Source organism: Trachemys scripta, chromosome 16 (genome assembly GCF_013100865.1).
Source record: "Trachemys scripta elegans isolate TJP31775 chromosome 16, CAS_Tse_1.0, whole genome shotgun sequence".
Lineage (NCBI taxonomy): Eukaryota > Metazoa > Chordata > Testudines > Emydidae > Trachemys > Trachemys scripta.
The window spans coordinates 6,848,814-6,868,548 of record NC_048313.1 but is presented as its reverse complement, the minus strand read 5'-3'; the positions used below and the strand labels follow the sequence as shown (position 1 = coordinate 6,868,548).

At 54.4% G+C, this 19,735-nt stretch overlaps 1 protein-coding gene and 2 non-coding genes across 3 annotated transcripts; 1 reads left to right on the top strand and 2 right to left on the bottom strand.

The window, feature by feature from the left end:
• Positions 1 to 483: 483 nt before the first annotated feature.
• Positions 484 to 556, top strand: TRNAK-UUU. Its single transcript has one exon. It is a non-coding gene; the product is annotated as a tRNA-Lys (tRNA).
• Positions 557 to 4,889: 4,333 nt separating this feature from the next.
• Positions 4,890 to 4,971, bottom strand: TRNAS-UGA. The gene has a single exon. It is a non-coding gene; the product is annotated as a tRNA-Ser (tRNA).
• An 8,952-nt stretch (positions 4,972 to 13,923) lies between these two features.
• Positions 13,924 to 17,493, bottom strand: LOC117889185 (zinc finger protein 271-like). Its single transcript, XM_034793068.1, has one exon. It carries the CDS (start codon positions 17,480 to 17,482, stop codon positions 15,968 to 15,970), a length of 1,515 nt encoding a protein of 504 aa, XP_034648959.1. The 5' UTR covers positions 17,483 to 17,493; the 3' UTR covers positions 13,924 to 15,967.
• Positions 17,494 to 19,735: the final 2,242 nt, after the last annotated feature.

Genomic DNA, 19,735 nt, shown 5'->3' with positions numbered 1-19,735 from the left:
AAGCTTCAAAAATGTGACACACACCCCGCCCCTCGGGCACCCTAAAGGCTGCAAAAGCAGAAGGCAAACAAGTGACCTCCTCAAGTCTCTTATCCTTACATGATCTCATGGTTTTAAAGTCAAGCTGGTGATGTTTGGTGCGCTGGACTCATTAGTTTTGAGCATTTGGGGTTAGCAATCCTGGACAAATCACCTCCTTTCTGCACTCAGACCTTTTCCCCTCCTCATTAACTAGGCTGCTGCTAGAAGGGTAATTAATGATTAGGGGCTGAGCAACAGGATGACCCCCCCCCCCCCCCCCCCCGCCCTTAGCTACAAGAGCAGAGATTTGCACCCCCAGGGGCCCCTTCCCTGGGCTGTCGTCACAGCTCTGCGCAGGGTTTGCTGGGGCAGCCCCCCCCTCCCACTGATTGGCTAATCTTTGCCCAATCAGAGAGCAGGACGTCAGTTTAAAAACATAAAGCCTCCCCCTGGAATCCGTGAGCCCGGATAGCTCAGTCGGTAGAGCATCAGACTTTTAATCTGAGGGTCCAGGGTTCAAGTCCCTGTTCGGGCGGCACAAGTTATTTTAGATTTCTGCCTCCTCTAGGAGCAGCTACACTTTGCCCCATTCCCATTTTCCCATAAACCCAGAGACAAATCCTAGAAAAGCGCCAGGTCACATTCCCCCCCCACCCTGTAAAAGACACTCACAGAAAATGGTGTTTTGGCCTGTTGTTAAATGCCATACGGTGAATTCTTGAGGAGAGGGAGAGAAGAAATAAATAGAGGGGGAAATCACTGATTTGAAATGACCATTGTCCAGTTCCATTTTATGAACCCGTCTCCAGGAAGCTTTTCTTACCGCCTCACCACTGAAGTCGATTGCCCTGAGCTCTGGGTACAGATCCCCCTAGGCCAGTGCTTCTCAAACTTTTTTTCCACGGACCACTTGAAAATTGCTGAGGGTCCTGGTGGGCCCCTTAGTGATCTTTCCAAATGTGGTTTGTACCGTTAGCTAGCTAGGGTAAAGCACTTTGGATAAAAGCGCTATATTAAAAAAAACCCTTCATAATAATTCTTTCTGGGACGTGTGTTGGTAGCTCAGATAATTAAGGGGGTGTGTGTGTGTGTGTACACAGAAGGCAACCCTGAAAATAGTCCCTTCCCCCTCCAGACCTGCCGCAGAATCACTTGCCCTGGGTAGATTAACCTGCCCTCCTGTGTCTCTGTGAGGAAAAAAAAGTTTTTGTGGGGAAAAAAAAGCCATTTTTAATGAAAGAAAGTGACAGAAACTGGCCACACGGTGGCGCCGCACCATCAGGCATGAAAAGCACCAGGCCCCAGTCTGCACAGTCCTGGTGAAAAGGGGGTGAACTCCCCTCGCCCCTGTTCCCAGATGTGTTTTCCCTCCAGGCGCCAGTTGAAATGAATTGCCGGGGCTGCTGGAAAAGGCCGTTGGGTCTGATTTCCCTTGGTGCACAAGCAGCATTGTCTGGAGAACGGCCCCTGGGCTGCCGGGGAGCAAAGGGGCTTTACCCAGATAAATCTCCGGGCATGGACGGGCTGACCGTGGAGTTCTACCACGTTTTCTGGGACGTCCTCGGCCCAGACCTAGTCACCGTCTGGGCCGAGTCTTTGCAGAGCGGGGTGCTCCCTCTTTCATGCAGATGAGCCGTGCTCGCCTTATTGCCGAAGAAGGGGGACCTCCGTGACTTACGGAATTGGCCTCAGCACGGACTACAAAATCGTAGCGAAGGCCATCTCGCTGCGGCTAGGGTCCGTGCTGGAGGACGTGATCCACCCAGACCAGACCTACACCGTCCCGGGCCGCACCATCTCTGATAACCTCTATCTGGTCCGGGATCTCTTGGAGCTTGGGTGTCGGGATGGTCTGTCGTTCGCCCTCCTGTCCCCGGATCAGGAGAAGGCGTTCGACAGGGTGGACCACGGGTATCTCCTGGGCACTCTGCGAGCGTTTGGCTTCGGACCCCAATTTGTGGGTTTTCTCCAGGTGCTGTACACTTCCACAGAGTGTCTGGTCAGGCTCAACTGGACCCTGACTGAGCTGGTCAGCTTCGGGCGGGGAGTGCGGCAGGGGTGCCCCCTCTCAGGCCAGCTGTATGCTCTGGCGATCGAGCCCTTCCTCTGTCTCCTTCGCAGGAGGTTGACGGGGTTGGTGCTTCGGGAGCCGGAGCTGTGGCTGGTCCTGTCGGCTACGCCGACGATGTGTTCCTCATGGTCCAGGACATGGGCGACTTGGTGCTGGTGGAGGCTTGCCAGACCGTGTACTCGGTGGCCTCCTCCGCCCGAGTCAACTGGGTCAAGAGCTCTGGCCTGGTGGTCGGGGACGGGTGACAAGCGAGCTCCCTCCCACCCGCGCTTCAGGCCGTCCGGTGGAGCGCGGGTCCGCTGCTCTATCTCGGCGTTTACCTTTCTGCCACGCATCCATCTCTGCTCTGCCGTTGAACTGGCATGGTTTACAGGGCAGGGTGACGGAGCGGCTCCGGAAATGGACAGGACTACTCCAGTGCCTCTCCCTTCAAGGTAGAGCACTGGTACTCAATCAACTAGTCCTGTCCATGCTCTGGTACCGGCTCAACACCCTGATCCGGCCCCGGGCTTCTTGGCCGACCTCCAGACGGTGGTTCTGGAGTTCTTTTGGCCAGGACTGCACTGGGTCTCTGCAGGGGTTCTGCACCTGCCTACGCACTCAGGTCCATGTCTTCTGCCTCCAGGCCCTACAGAGGTTCCTGTATGGTGCAGATAGTTCGGCATGGAGAGTACTGGCGCACGCGTTCCTGCGCCGCTTCCGAGGGCTCCGATATGACCGGCAGCTCCTTTATCTCCATCCGAGAGGTCTTCCGCGAGACCTCTCCGGGCTGCCAGTCTTCTACCAGGACCTCCTCCGGACCTGGAAACTGTTCTCAGTGACCAGGTCCGTGGCGGCCACCAGGGGGGCTGATCTCCTCGCGGAGCCCCTGCTACACAACCCCCAGCTCCGTGAGCAGGTGGCGGAGTCCCCCGCGGTGCGCCGGAGGTTGGTCCTGGCAGAAGTCACCAGAGTCGGAGACCTCCTCGACTACGACTGGGGAGACTGGCTGGATCCCCTGACGCTCGCTCGGCGTATGGGGCTCTCCAGGCCTTGTACTCCCCGTCGCGTACTTCAGGAGGTGAGGGCCGCTTTGCCGCCCGCTGCTCGGGTCTACCTCGACCGGGTCCTGCACGAGGGCATGTCTCACCCACCCTCCACCCCTGGCCCTCTGGACCTTTTCATTAGGCCCCTGCCCCGTGGACCCAACCGGCCCCCCGCCCCTTCTCCGTGAGCCAGCTGCATGACTTGCAGCCGGTCCGTTTCCGCCAAGGAAACATCTATACACGCTCGTGCTCCACACCCTTCACTTCCTCACCCTCGTGTCCTGCCCCGATACAAAATGGCAGGACCTCCTACCACCTCTAGAGGGTGAGAAGCCCCAGTGGGCCAGCCTATACTCCACCCTGGTCCCGCGACCCGCCGGGGATATCAGCTGGCGGTTCCTTCATGGGGCCGTGAGCACGGGCGTGTACTTGGCGCGGTTTACCCCCGTCCCAGACACCTGCCCCTTCTGCGGCGTGAGGGAGACCCTGGCCCACGTTTACTTGGAGTGCGCCAGGTTGCAGCCCCTACACCGGCTCCTCACCGACATTATGTTGCGTTTCTGGTTACACTTTTCCCCTCACCTTCTTATTGACGCACTCCCTATCCGTGGCCCCACTAAGTCACGGCACCTCCTGGTCAACTTCCTCTTGGCACTGGCTAAACAGGCCATCTATAAACCAGGGAGAGGACGTTGGCCGACGGAGGTTCCTGTAACTGTGGGGCCCGTTTCCGATCCTCTGTCCTTTCACGTATCCGGGCAGAGTTCCTCTGGGCGGCGTCCACTGGCTCCCTTGACACCTTTGAGGAGCAGTGGGCGCTGTCCGGGGTTCTCTGCTCGGTGTCCCCATCAGGTTCCCTTCATTTAGCCCTGTGACCTCACTCCTGTTCCTGTTATTACATTAGTTGTCCCCCGTAATCAGTTGGTTTTCGGGTCCTGTAGATCTTCCCCTTAGGCTGGGGGGGCGCATCCTTTAGCACTTCCCGGAACCCAATAAGTACCCCTGACACGCCGCTCGTGCGAGGTGTTGGTGCAAATAGCCCAGCAGCAAGGCCCCTTCCAGCTTTTTTGCCACCCCAAGCGGCGAAGGAAAGAAAAAAAACCAAAACCCCACCATTGAGCTGCCGTCGAAGTACCGCCGCCGAAGAGGAAGAGAGGGAGAGAAGGACCCGCCGCCGAATTGCCGCCGAAGACCCGGACGTGCCGCCCCTTTCTATTGGCCGCCCCAGCCTCCTGCTTCCTTCGCTGGTGCCTGGAGCCGGCCGTGGCCGGACCCAGCACTGCTGGGAGAAGAGCTCATGCCAGGACGGGCCGCACGGTGCCCACACGCCCTGCTGGGGTGATTCTCTGACACAAGGAGAACGGGCGGCAGCATCACATGCCGATTTTCAGGCTGCGATCCGGGGCTCTGTGGGAGGGATCCCTGCAGCTCAGACACGTGGCTGGACCGGGCCCCTGATTTAGGGGGTGGCCGCGTGTGGTTTGCAACACCAGTGTCTCAGACAGTCTCGCTCCCTGCGTCCCCGTTAGGTTCCTGCACTGCCCCAGTCCCCATCACACTCAGAGCAGTTGCAGGCAGGGGTAGGGCAGAGCCATGGGGCACCGGGCAGAGGCTCCAGGAGCCCAGAGTGTTTGCCCCCCTAGGGGCAGTTTGCTAGAGGGCCCCAGGTGCAGAGGGGTGTTTCCTTGGGCTGGGGAGCGAATTGAGAGCATCTCGGGGGATTGTATGGATGTATTCCTCTGCTTAGATAACTGTGGCTAAAACACAGGCCTCGCTGCGAGGGGGATTCAAACCCACACAGGGGAACCCCATTGGATTTCAAGTCCAACACCTTAACCGCTCGGCCATCACAGCTGTGAACCAGCAAAGCTCCCATACCCCAGAATCTGGTACATATCTCAATATATTGGGCTGCATTAGTAGAAGCATTGCCAGCAGATCGAGGGACCTGATCATTCCCCTCTATTCGGCACTGGTGAGGCCACATCTGGAGTACTGTGTCCAGTTTTGGGCCCCGCACTACAAGAAGGATGTGGACAAATTGGAGAGAGTCCAGCGGAGGGCAACAGAAATTATTAGGGGGCTGGAGCACATGACTTACTAAGAGAGGCTGAGGGAACTGGGTTTATTCAGTCGGCAGAAGAGACGAGTGAAGGGGGATTTGATAGCAGCCTTCAACTACCTGAAGGGGGGCTCCAAAGAGGATGGAGCTCGGCTGATCTCAGTGGTGGCAGATGACAGAACAAGGAGTAATGGTCTCAAGTTGCAGTGGGGGAGGTCTAGGTTGGATATTAGGAAACACTATTTCACTAGGAGGGTGGTGAAGCACTGGAATGCGTTACCTAGGGAGGTGGTGGAATCTCCTTCCTTAGAGGTTTTTAAGGCCCGGCTTGACAAAGCCCTGGCTGGGATGATTTAGTTGGGGATTGGTCCTGCTTTGAGCAGGGGGTTGGACTAGATACCTCCTGAGGTCTCTTCCAACTCTAATCTTCTATGATTCTATGAAATAATTGCAATGCCCGGCATCTGAAATGCAGCATTCAGCTAGCAAACCCGGCCCCCAGAGCACGGGGGTGGTCTCAGGGGTGGTAGCTGTGGTGGCCGAGCGGTTGAAGTGTTGGATTTGAAATCCACTGGGGTTTTCCTGCGTAGGTTCAAATCCTGCTTGCAGCTGAGGCCTGTGCTTTCAGCCAGTTGCTAAGCAGGGGAATATGTCCATGCAAGCCCCTGAGATGCTCTCAATTTGCCCCCCAGCCCTAGCAACCCCCCCACCCCGCACCTTTCATAGAGATGCCTGCGGCCCTGCCTCACACTGTGACCCTGAGGTCTGCAGCAAACTGCCCCCCAGGGGGAAAATGCTCTGGGCTCCTGGTGCCCCCTGGCTCTGAGCGTGATGGGAACTGGGGCAGTGCAGGAATCTAACATGGGGACTCAGGCCTGAGGCTCTGGGAGAGAGATTGTCTGAGACAACAGTGTTGGAAACCATGTGGCCGCCCCTCAAATCAGGAAGGTCTGAAGGGGAAGGGACTTCCTGTGAATTCAGTTTGCTTTTCTTGTTCTTCTTCCATCTAGCAAAGACACCCAGGATGGAGGTGGGGAAATTTCTCCCCGGAAGGAATGGCTTTGAGTCACTTTGCTGCTCCGGTGAAGATAGGTGTTATATGGTTTGCTTGAAAGGAGTCCTTGTTGATGGGTAGTGTTACTGTTTTCTTGCTAATTGTTTAGCCCAGGAGTCGACCTTGCTAGCCGGTTAATGTCTAGTGGGAAGCCAGTGCCTCCCCTTCTTGCATTAAAGGGCAAAAAATGTCATCAGTGCAGAGTTCAAGTTGCCTGGTGGGCTATTGGGCCCTTCCAGAACCTCAGCTTCAGCCAAATGCACGCTCGTGAAATAACCTGTTAAGGTTTCCCACATAACCTTAACTCTGCCCTCTTTCAGAACTTCCCCGTTAACATACATACATACATTTACTCGGATGACCCCCCACCATGGATGAAATGTACAAGATTTTCACCTCTGTTTACAGCCCTTCAAACCTGAGCCCCCAGCCTCAGATGGGCCTGACCAGGCACTGAGCCTAATCCAGACAGGGGCAGAATCCCCTCCCATCCCCGCTACTCAGAGACACCCTCTGATCACCTCCCTCAACCACACTGGCCCCATCCACACTCCCTGGGTGGGGAATTTAGCTTCCCTTTTGATTCTCTGAGCCCCACGGGGTGCAGCCGGAGCTGAGATAGGTGCCCGCAACTAGTCCTCTGTTAGTGCCAAATGGTTAATTTGGATGGTGTCGATTCTCTGTGAGTCTGGCCCGTGTTGCTTATTCAAAGAAACAAGACTCAATTATCCGTTTTAGACATTTTATTCCAATGGTGAACAAATAAAATCAAGCGCCCACATCACGACGGCTAATCTGCCATACACACGAAGGGTTAAATTACACCGGCACACAGTTTAAGGTCAAAGTCGTACATCGAAGCGTGAACCGTGAGATTGCTTTGGAATCCAGCCGTCAATTAAGTCAAGTCGTCAGATTAATACAAGAGAAAATCAACCCTGATAAAATCTGAAACAGGAACCCAAAGAGCAGCCTTGTGTATTTAGTTATAAACTCTAATCAGCGATCTCCACCTAGGCACTACAAACCAGCTGTGGCGGGCTGAATATCTCAATACGGAAACCAAATTAGTGCTTGCATTTAAACCGCCTCAAAGCCAATTAAAGCTTCTTCCTTAAGCTTTAGGTTTCAGAGCGGCAGCCGTGTTAGTCTGTATCCGCAAAAACAACGAGGAGTCCTTGTGGCACCTCAGAGACTAAAAAATTGATTTACGCAAAAGAATAAACGGACACAAAATAGGACATCAAGAATTGTAACATTCAAAAACCAGTAGGAGAGGACTTCAATCTCCCTGGACACTCAATAACAGACTTAAAAGTGGCCATCCTTCAACATCAAAAACTTCAAAACCAGATTCCAAGAAACTGCAGAGCTGGAATTAATTTGCAAACTGGACACCACCACATTAGGCCTGAATAAAGACTGGGAGTGGCTGGTATCACTGAGTGGGGGGAGTCAGGGCCCTGCACCCCCCGCTTCCTGCGATTCACCGGGACTCTCAGCCAGTAACACAGAAGGTTTATTAGACGACAGGAACACAGCCCTGGAGCTCCCCAGCCCCTCTGGCCCTTCCCCAGCCCTACCTCCCTCTAGGCACCCTGAGCTCCCCAGCAGCCAGGCCCCTCTCCCTCTGAAGGCAGAGAGAGACTGTCTCTACTCCTGGTTTCCCTGGCCTTTATAGGGCCAGCTGGGTCTGTCTGGGGCGTGGCCACAGCTGAGGCTGTTTCCCCAATCAGCCCCGCTTTTCCCCCTGCCCCAGCCCTCTCCAGGGCTGTCTTAAGCCCTTCCAGGCAGGAGCGGGCGGCCACCCCGCTACCCACCCCCTGATAGCCCATCACCAGTGCAGACAGTACCTGCAAAACTCCCCTGCAACATCCCCAGGTCAATCCGCCCCACTCCCTGCTCCGTCACAGCTGGGTCACTGCAAAAAGTCATTTTCCCTCTGCTGAGACTCACCCCTTCTTCTCCACTGTTGGGAATGGGTGACGCCCACCTTGATTGCATTGGCCTCGTTAGCACTGACCCCCACACACACACACACACACTTGGTAAGGCAACTCCCATCTTTTCATGCGCTGTGATACATATATTGCTTATTGTATTTTTCACTCCATGCATCTGATGAAGTGGGTTCTAGCCCACGAAAGCTTATGCCCAAATAAATTTGTTGGTCTCTAAGGTGCCACAAGGACTCTTCGTTGTTTTTCTCCTTAGGCAATGTCTACACTGAGTATCTTACCGCGCCGCTGTAAGTTCTCCCGTGGAGCTGGACTTTGCCGGCAGGAGAGCGCTCTCCCGCCGGCAAAATCAAACCACTCCCAACGAGCAGCAGGAGCTGTGTCGGGGGGCTGGGGGGACCGTCTCCCGCCGACAAAGTGCAGTCCACACCGGCACTTTTTGTCGGTAAAGCGTATGTCGGTCAGGAGGGTGTTTCACACCCCAGCCAACAAAAGTTGTAGCAACAGAAGTGCCGTGTAGACATAGCCTCAGCGTTCACTCGTGTGTTGCTAATCCTTCTCCTTGCCCTCCCCAGCAACGCACCAATATAAATACAGATCTTACAGCGACTTGACACATTTTATACAGTTTATACCCAACTTAGAGCGTTTGAACGCTTTCTCAGATGAGGCTCAGACCTTCAGTCATTTCATAGGGCAGAGATTTGGGACCACTAAGGGTTTGTCTACACTACCCCTTAAGTCACTGGTCCCCAAATGTTAAGGGCCGCACCCCTCTTCCCCCTGTCCATGCCCCTCGCCCCCCTCCCCAGAGTTGGGGCCAGGAGCGGGACCATGGTTCCCGGGGAGGGGGGCAGGATGCAGACAGGAGTACAGGGGCCGCAGCTGGGGGTGCTGTCTGGGCCTGGGAATGGAGCCGTGGCCAGGAGCCGAGGCTGGGGGCGGGGAGTGGAGCTGCATCCGGGCCATGGTGGGGGCCCGCAGCCAGAGGTAGGACCAGGCGCGGGGCCAGGAGCCAGGACCATGGCTGGGAGCGGGGCCGCAGCAGAGCTGGGAGCGGGGTGGGGCTGGGTGGTGCTCCCTCCCTGCCCCAAGGGGGCTGGCCCGGACTTGCAACCCCCCCCCCCCATGGAATGTTCCTCTAGCGGGGGCGCGCCCCACAGTTTGGGGACCTCTGGCTTAAGCTGATGTAGCGTATGTCGCTCGGGGTGTGAAAAAGCCCTTAGGTTTGCGTAACTATTCTTTCTATAGCATTCCCGGTATGGATTTTCCAGGTGCTTTTACACGCATGCGCACGCTGAGCCCCCCGATATAACAGAGAAGCCGGGCTGTCTCCCAGTTAATAAAAACAAAAGACCAAAAAAAAGTTCAGCAAGTGCCTATCATGACAAAGGGTCGGACCTCCGCGACTCTCCCATTCTGTGGATGCGCTCGGAGTCGGAGCTGGAGCTACCGTCGGGGATCTAGGTCATGGGGTAGCTGAGCCCGCGCTTCAGGCTCGTGAGGTTTTTCGGAGACTCTAGTCAAAGCTGGCCTGGCCTGTCTTTGATGTTGTGACTTCCTTCCACAGAGAGGATGAGTCTGGAGGTCCAGAAAAGTCATCCTCTCTTCCAGAGCGTGTTGACCTGAAAGGCAAAGGACTTCTGCTTTTCCCTTCATCTTGATCCTCGATGATTTTCAGGCCAATGTCAATTTGGAAAAGTCCCGCTTAGCCCAGCATAAGAATATAAAAACGGCCAGACTGGGTCAGACCAAAGGTCCATCCAGCCCTGTATCCTGTCTTCTGCCAGTGGCCAATGGCAGGTGCCCCAGAGGGAATGAACAGAACAGGTAATCATCAGGTGATCCATCCCCTGTCGCCCATTCCCAGCCTCTGGCAAACAGAGACTAGGGACACCATCCCTGCCCAGCCTGGCTAATAGCCATTGATGGACCTGTCCTCCAGGAACTGATCTAGTTCTTTTTTGAACCCTGTTATAGTCTTGGCCTTCGCAACAGCTGTTTCCTTAAACTATCTATTGTTGCAAACCACATACAGTGTGGATGTGGGACTCCCACAATATCAAAAGGAAAAGAAACACAAGGCCAATTATGGGGCGTTTTTTTCCATAGCCTGGCCTGAGGGTTAAACAGCAGTGCTCTAAATTTGGCCTCCTTAAAAGGAAAAGGCACCTCTGCACCCACCCAAATAACTGGTTGCTATATAAACAGAAAAGCCAGCGTCATGGACCCATCGCCATTTTAAATACCAACATCTCCTGAGAGATGGGAATGCATCACTTGATGATTCCCTGTTCTGTTCATTCCCTCTGGGGCACCCGGCATGGACCACTGTCAGAGGACAAGATACTGGGCTAGATGGACCTTTGGTCTGACCCAGTCTGGCCGTTCTGATGTTCTCATCTTTGCTTTGTGAAGTGGGGAACTCACTGGTTGTTACTGTGTAACTGCGTCAAAGGCTACCCGGCTTGTCTCCTCAATTCGTTTTCCTCTTAATTGAACGTTAATTTTCAAGCATATCAAAATCAATTCCATTTGAAATCACTGAAGTCTATACTGGGTCTGTGCTTTCATATACTGTGTGCTCATTCTCATATGTCTCAACCTCATCCCCTCTGGAGTCAGGTTTTACTTCAGAAGTCTTTAATCCAGAGAGAGTAAACGACATCAAATACACTTTTCAGGATTAGCCACCTTTTCTTACAGGCCTGAAAACAAACAAAGAACAGACAACCCAAGATAACTATCATTGTGAACCCGCATGAGAGTGTACCTACCACATAATCCGTGTCTTACTCTGTAATAAATCACTTCATCTTTAATTCCATTTGCACTGGTGACAACACGTTCAAAGACTGCATAATTGGATCACGTGTGTTAGTTTTCTCTTATTCCCCATTTCCTCCACGGGAACCCTGGGTGAAGTTGTGTTCTGCACTAATGTAGATGCCATCCGTTTCTTGTGAGTTCATTGATCTCCGGGTCTTTTGCCCTAAAGGTGGGTGAAAGTCTCCTCCCCCTCTGTGGGAAGGTTTGCACAATGAGAAAAAGCCCCCAGACTCTATTTCCACACTTTCGAATCATTCAGAGGAGCAGGAGGTAAAGAAGTGATGCCAATCCATAAGCCACAAGAGACTAACAAGAGCAGAGAAGTAGAACTAAACTAAGGGATTGGGCAACAAAATGGCCAATGAAATTTAATGTGGATAAATGTAAAGTAATGCACCTTGGAAAAAATAACCCCAACTCTACATACAATATGATGGGGGCTAACTTAGCTACAACTAATCAGTAAAAAGATCTTGGCATCATCGTGGCTAGTTCTCTGAAGACGTCCACGCAGTGAGCAGCGGCAGTTAAAAAAGCAAACAGGATGTTAGGAATCATTAAAAAGGGGATAGAGAATAAGACTGCGAATATCTTATTGCCCTTATATAAATCAATGATACGCCCTCATCTCGAATACTGCGTACAGATGTGGTCTCCTCATCTCAAAAAAGATATACTGGCACTAGAAAAGGTTCAGAGAAGGGCAACTAAAAAGATTAGGGGTTTGGAACGGGTCCCATATGAGGAGAGATTAAAGAGGCTAGGACTCTTCAGCTTGGAAAAGAGGAGACTAAGGGGGGATATGATAGAGGTCTATAAAATCATGAGTGGTGTGGTGAAAGTGAATAAGGAAAAGTTATTTACTTATTCCCATAATACAAGAACTAGGGGTCACCAAATGAAATTAATAGGCAGCAGGTTTAAAACAAATAAAAGGAAGTTGTTCTTCACACAGCACCCAGTTAATCTGTGGAACTCCTTGTCTGAGGAGGTGGTGAAGGCTAGGACTATAACAGCATTTAAAAGAGAACTGGATAAATTCATGGTGGTTAAGTCCATTAATGGCTATTAGCCAGGCTGGGTAAGGAATGGTGTCCCTAGCCTTTGTTTGTCAAAGGATGGAGATGGATGGCAGGAGAGAGATCACTTGATCATTGCCTGTTAGGTTCACTCCCTCTGGGGCACCTGGCATTGGCCACCGTTGGAAGACAGGATACTGGGCTAGATGGACCTTTGGTCTGACCCAGTCTGGCCGTTCTCATGTTCTTATGTTCTTAACTCAACATTCATGCAACCTGAGCTCAGAGTCTTACAAATTCCTTCCCCCGTGGGAGACCATCACTTGCATAGGATGGCCGTGCTTCTTGTCCAACAAGGCAGCCATACAGGGATTCATGGGGAAGCAATGGCCATCAATCGTTTCTCTCTTTGTCTCATGACACTTCAGATCCAAATGGGAAGGGGACAATCACTCCCCACTGAAACATGACAACTTGTGGGACCGTAATCAATATCACTGAGCTAGGGAGTCGGGTTCTGTGACGGAGTGTGGGGGAGTCAGGGCCCTGCACCCCCCACTTCCTGCGATTCACCGGGACTCTCAGCCAGCCAGTAACACAGAAGGTTTATTAGACAACAGGAACACAGTCCAAAACAGAGTTTATAGGTACAGGAAACAGGACCCCTCAGTGAGGTCCATCTTGGGGGGTGGGGACCCCAGACCCCAGTGCTGGGCCTCCCTCCATTTCCCCAGCCAGCTCCAAACAGAAACCCCCTCCACCCCCTCCTCTGGCCTTTGTCTCTTTCCCAGGCAAGGAGACCACCTAATCTTTGTTCTCCAGCACCTTCAGTTGGCACCTTGCAGGGGAGGGGCCCAGGCCATCAGGAGACAGGAGACAGGGTGTCGGCCATTCTCTGTGCAGACCCCTGCACGGCCCTGCCCCTCTAGGGCTCTGCAACAGTCATATGCCCTTATCCCACCACCTAGATACTTAAGAAAGGCATAGGGGAAACTGAGGCACCCACCCAGTATTCCGAGAAAATATTAAGAACATTCCCACTTCGTCACAGGTTCTAAATACAAAGAGTTTACCTGGCCATAGGCCACCATAGCATGGAACTTTGGACACCTGCTATTTCTACGGAAATTCGTGTCTAATCCTGGGCCTTGGATGGGGGTAACTTCATATTTCTCAGGAGCAGAATCCGCCCAAAATCTCAGGAGTAATCATGGGGAACGGCTTCCCCAAACACGTCCAGTTTATTTATTTAATCTCATGGTACAGACCTAAATTAGGGACTCGACACAGGCCTGGATCACAGTCCCTATCTATTAAAAAACAGGCAGAATCCAGCAGCTCTCTCACATTCAACGCTCGATTCGTTTCATCCACGGTTGCAGCATTTACAAGGGGTAAGCGCCACAACACGGCTCACTCCATTTCCTCCGTCTCCACCTAGCTAGGAATTGCATGGTCTAAACGGCACCTGATTAAGAATAGTGATATTTTCAGGAGTAACCTTCCGTCTGGTCTGGGCCGCAACAGCTTTGGGAAGCCAATATGTGGGGGTCAGTGTGTTTTAAGCGAATGATCGTTTCTCTCATAGCCCCCTCCCCCCCCGCCCATCAATCTGAGCTGATGCTGTCAACAGGGCCGGCTCTAGGCACCAGCAAAACAAGAATGCCAGAATGCCGCCCCTAAAAATGTGCCCCGGCCGCCCTCGCTCACCTCCGCTGCTGCCGCTCACGCACCATGGCGCGCAAAACAGCTGATTTGCGCGCCGCTGCTCCCCCTCCCTCCCAGGTTTGAGAGCCTGGGGGGAGGAGGCAGGGCTGGGGATTTGGGGAAGGGGCGGAGCTGAGGCAGGGCCGGAGGTGGGGTAAGAAAAAAAAAGGGGGGGGGCTGCCAAAATTGTTTCTGCTTGGGGCGGCAAAAATTCTAGAGCCGGCCCTGGCTGTCAAACAAAACTAATATCCCAATATTTGACCAATCAGGACAGAGAGGAAACCCCAGCACACAAAGGGGTGTCAGACACTTTCAAATTTCCTATAAAATGAAATTCCAGAGCAGGTGACGTCTGATGACTCAAAATGAGAAGATTGTATTCTCCCCTGGTGCAGACAAACCTGCTTCACTCAGAGCCACTTCATTATTATTCACCAGTCCTATTTCCCCCCAAAAAAGTTTTAGCCTCACGGTAATGGGGGAAAACAACCAACGTTCCCACCTTGCAAAGAATCCCGGCTCAGCAGGAAAAAACTCAGAAATACTTTTCCGATGGACAGAAACCAGGATTAAAACAGGGATTGATCACCCCCTCCAGCGCTTTCACCTCCAGCCTCAGTGAGTTTGATTTAGGATGAGAGCGAGAAAACTCACCCGCAGAGGGCTGCGAACTTTGTATCGTGTGGCACTGCAGGAGCTGGAGGGGTAGAAAGTGGGGATTATAAATTCTGTTGCGGCTCACGCGGACGGCTGGGCTGGGATTGGAGAAGTGGGATCTTGATGGCGATGCGGAAGGAGGGAATCCCTGATCTCCCTCGGGAAAGAGAGGCTGAAATGACGTTTATCCCCTGGGCTGCTTTTTGTTATTGTGCAATCTTCCCCTACCACTCTGATCAACACGCGAACAACTGGGAATGAGACGTTCTGTCCCATAGGCGCTGACTCCGTGGGTGCTCTGGGGCTGGAGCACCCATGGAAAAAGAACTGGCAGCCTGCCCTGATCAGCACCTCCCCCCCTCCCAGCGCCTCCCACCACAGAGTGGACAGAAAGGATCCCAGCCCCAGCACCCGGGGGCTCCCCAGTGCTGTGTGGCCCCAGCCACCCCAAGCCCCGCCTCTGTCCATTGTCTTCTTTCCAGGTAAACAGGGTCCTCTGGGCCTCCTCTCCTCTCCGTCCCCCTCTGGCTGGAACTGGCTGGTCCGGTCACCGGGGTCCTCTCTTCGCAGCCCATTGTCCTCCCACTGGCCAGAACTGGCTACGACTCCTGAGCTGGGTCTCCGGTGAGGGTCGTCAGGTCACCAGGTATCCCTCCTCCAGGCCACTGGCTGGGGCCCCAAGTTCCCTCTTCGGTCCTCTGTAACCACAAACTTCCTCTTCCCTCCCCTCGTTAAACCAGTAACACTCAGGGACACTGAGTCCCACCCCCTCTGCCTGCAAACCATTGGAAAACCACGAAAAGATAAGAAAATCCCCCACTTGGTCACAGGGAGGCCCGGCCTGCCCCAGCCTACGATACACCCCGCCCATGCTCGTGGGCGACAAGGCCTGACCTTCGACCAAAGCGTTTCCCGCACTCAGAGCATGTGTTGGGTCTCTCACCCATGGGGAGTCTCTGATGTGTGATAAGGCGAGAGCTCTCTGTAGGGTAGCGGCTCTCAACCTTTGCCGACAACTGTACCCCTTTCCGGAGTCTGATTTGTCTTGCGTCCCCCAAAGTTTCACCTCACCTGCTTACAAAACCAGACCTACAAATACAAAAGTGTCCCGGCCACCCTAGTACTAAAAATGTGCTGATGTTCTCATTTTTACCATAACATTTATAAAATAAATCCATTGGAATAGAAATATTGTACTTGCATTTCAATGTATAACTTATAGAGCAGTATAAACAAGTCATTGTCCGTAGGAAATCTGAGTTTGTACTGATTTCGCTCGCGCTTTTTATGTAGCCCGTTGTAAAGCTAGGCAGCTATCGAGATGAGTTGATGTGCCCCCTGGAAGACCTCTGCGTATCCCCAGGGGGACGTGTACTCCTGGTTGAGACCCACTGGTGTAGGGTGTCTCTCCAGGGTGGATTCTCAGATGCCTAAGAAGGGCACAGCTCTCACTGAAGCTTTTCCCACACTCGGAGCACATATAGGGTCTCTCACCCGTGGGGATTCTCTGGTGTCAGAGGAAGGATGCGCCATGACGGAAGTTTTTCCCACACTCAGAGCACATTCAGCGTGTCTCCCCCATGTGGATTCTCTGATGAGATATAAGGTTTGAGCTCTGCCGGAAGCGTTTCCCACACTCGGAGCAGGCGTAGGGCGTCTCTCCGGTGTGAATCCTCCGGTGCGTGATGAGGCTGGATCTCTGCCGGAAGCGTTTCCCGCACTCGGCGCAGGCGTAGGGCGTCTCCCCGGTGTGGATTCTCCGGTGGGTGGTCAGTGTGGAGCTGTGGCTGAAGCTTTTCCCGCACTCGGAGCACGTGTAGGGCGTCTCGCCGGTGTGGATCCTCCAGTGGGTGCGGAGGCCGGAGCTTCGCCGGAAGCTTTTCCCGCACTCAGAGCATTTGTAGGGCGTCTCTCCCGTGTGGATTCTCCAGTGCGTGGTCAAGGCAGAGCTGTGGCTGAAACGTTTCCCGCACTCAGAGCAGGGGTAAGGGGTCTCCCCGGTGTGGATCCTCAGATGTCTAATAAGGGCAGAGCTGTGGCTAAAACGTTTCCCGCACTTGGAGCATGCGTAGGGGGCCTCTTCCATGTGGATTCTCCAATGCGTGATGAGGGTGGAGCTCTGCCGGAAGCTTTTCCCGCACTCAGAGCACGTGTAAGGCGTCTCCCCCGTGTGGACTCGCCGATGTCTAATAAAGGTTGAGCTCTGGCTGAAGCGTTTCCCGCACTCGGCGCAGGCGTAGGGCGTCTCCCCGGTGTGGATCCTCCGATGGGTGTTCAGGTTGGAGCTCTGCCGGAAGCTTTTCCCGCACTCGGCGCAGGCGTAGGGTGTCTCCCCGGTGTGGATCCTCCGGTGTGCGATGAGGGTCGAGCTCAGACTGAAGCGTTTCCCGCACTCGGCGCAGCTGTAGGGCGTCTCTCCCGTGTGGATCCTCCGGTGCGTGATCAGGGCAGAGCACCGATTGAAGCTTTTCCCGCACTCGGAGCAGGCGTAGGGAGTCTCCCCGGTGTGGATGGTCTGATGTCGAATGAAGGTTGAGCTCTGGCTGAAGCATTTCCCGCACTCGGCGCAGGCGTAGGGCGTCTCGCCGGTGTGGATCCTCCAATGCGTGATGAGGTTTGAGCTCTGCCGGAAGCTTTTCCCGCACTCGGCACAGGCGTAGGGCGTCTCGCCGGTGTGGATTCTCTGGTGCGTGATGAGGTTTGAGCTCCGCCGGAAGCTTTTCCCGCACTCGGCACAGGCGTAGGGCGTCTCGCCGGTGTGGATTCTCCGGTGGGTGACCAGGGAAGAGCTCTGGCTAAAGCGTTTCCCGCACTCGGCACATGCGAACGGGGTCTCGCCTGTGTGGATTCTCTGGTGTCTAATAAGAGAGGAGCTCTGGCTGAAGCTTTTCCCACACTCAGAGCATGGGTAGGGTCTCTCGCCCATGAGGACGCTCCGGTGCCTCATACGGTGTGAGCAGCTCCTGACGGGTTCCTCCGCCCTGGACTGACTCTCACCGGCTTTGGCCAACCACAGCAAACGTCCTCCTGGATCACCAGTATCCTGCTGGGGCTTCTCCTCCCCGTTCTCACTCGCCATCCTGGCGTCACCTGCTGGGACAGAGAAAGAATCCAGACACGGGTCATCCCCTGTGCCGGGGAGACAGAAAACCTCCGAGAGAGGGATGGGAAAAGGGGGGAAGGAACCAAAATAAGTGACGGAGGGAATCAAAGAAATCAGGAGCTGAAATCCCACCCCCCAAAAAAAACCCTTCCCCAAAGTAAAGAGATGGGAGGGATCAACTCTGAATTCACAACCCACCCCAGCATTCAGAGGAAGGGACATATTGGTTCCTTCACCAAGGAAGGTAACTGACAGCAAGAGGTTTTTTCCCCGGGAAGATGGAGCACAGCCTGTTTGGCTCCAAAATGGGTGAGCTACACTTTATCAGACATGAGGGTCCCTTGTTCATGAAGTCTTACGCTTTAGAAGGCAGGTTCTGATTTTATTTTTATATGTAGCCATTTCTGTCCAGTACTTCTCCTTCCTGCAACTGAACCTCTACGCTCAATTCAATCCGGCTACCCTCGCTTTTGCTACTAACTCATCGAAGTACTGTGGGTAGAGAGGAGCTGTGATCTGAGGTGAAACGGGTAAGCTGGAGCGAACTGTTTCTTTGCAAGAAACAGACTGGTGAAAACGGTCAGTGTCCAGGGGACTAAGGGCTGGACACTCAGAAGTTCTCGCAACAAACCTTTTGCTGGCCAACTCTTGCTGGTGGCCGCTCAGACACATTTTCCTAAAATACTTAATTAACTTTAGGAAAAAAACAAATAAATATACACATGTACAGGTCCAAATCATAGTAATTTATTTATGTAGGATCTTTATTTTTTTTTTAGACACCAGAGCCCCACGGCTGAAGCCTGGCGGGAGAGGGGGCTGAAGCTCACTTGTGGAGTCCCATGTGGCTGAAGGCGGGGTGGGGGGCACAATCTCAACAGGGCTGCTCAGAGGATTCAGGGGGCCTGGGGCAAAGCAATTTTGGGGGCCCCTTCCATTAAAAAAAAGTTGCAATACCATAGAATACTATATTCTCGTGGGGGCCCCTGTGGGGCCCGGGGCCTGGGGCAAATTGCCCCACTTGCCCCCCCCCCCCGGGCAGCCCTGAATCTCAAGGGGAGGACACGTGAGTGCCCCACGTGCCTCCTCTGCGCAGCAACTCCCTGGCCCTGAGTCCAGCTGACGCACAATCCCCGCCCCACGTTATCTGTGAGGGGGGCTCCATCCTTCTCCCCCTGCATCCCTCCCCCTCCCCAGCACATTCGGACGCTCTCCCTAGCAGCCGGGCCCAGGCAGGGAGTGGACGGAGTCGCTTCTCATGCCGGCTGAAGCTGGCTGCTCCGGATCGCCGCTCTAGAGTCTGGCTGGGGAGGCGGCGGTGGGCTGCTCCCCTCTCTGGCCCGGCTACTGGGCACAGGGGCCGAGCATGCCAGGGGGGAAAGGGTGTGACGGGGGTTCCAGCTTTCTCGGCCCCTATCACCAGCAGTCAGGCCCCCACCTCCTCCCCAGCCAGGGTCTCTCCTTTCTCCCGCTGTGACAAAGTGGGAATATTCTGTAATAGAGTTAGGAAACCCAAAGTGTGCCTCAGTTTCCCTCATACACTGCGTGGCTACTTAGTGGGTGGAAAGGGACTGTTTGGGGTAAGACACAGGGGTGAACAGTGCTTAGCTGTCTGGGGGCCTTAGGTCTCGTGTCAATCAAACTCTTGGGAATGCAGCGGCATTGTGGACACTTAGCAACCGACTTCCCTGCTGCTCAGCGGGGGGAGGGGGGGCAGAGCTGCATGTGCCCCTCCCTTGCAGCCTCAGCTCGCCCCGTCGCCGGCTGTGAGCTCTTGCTGGACAGCGCAGCTGCCGAGCCGGCCTGACCCGGTGCTCTGTGCAGCGTGGCGCGTGGCTGGCTCCAGCCTGGCGGTGTGGCTGCCCGTCCTGGTGCTCTGGGCGGCGCGGCTGTAGTGCCACCAGCCACAGGTGCTCCAAGCAGCGTGGTAAGGGGGCAGGGGAATTCGGGGTGGTGGTCAGGGGGCAGGGGTGTGGATAGGGGTCAAGATGGTTAGAGGTCAGGGAACAGGTGGTCAGGGGTCCCGGGGGGGGCAGTCAGGAAGGAGAGGAGCGGTTGAATGGGGCGGCAGAGGGCAGTCAGGGGCAGGGGTTCTGGGGGCGGTCAGGGGACAGGGAGAAGGGGTGGTTGAATGGGGCAGGGGTCCTGGGGGGGGCCGTCAGGAAGGAGAGGGGGGGTTGGATGGGGCAGCAGGGGGCAGTCAGGGGAGGGGGGTCCAGGGGCAGTCAG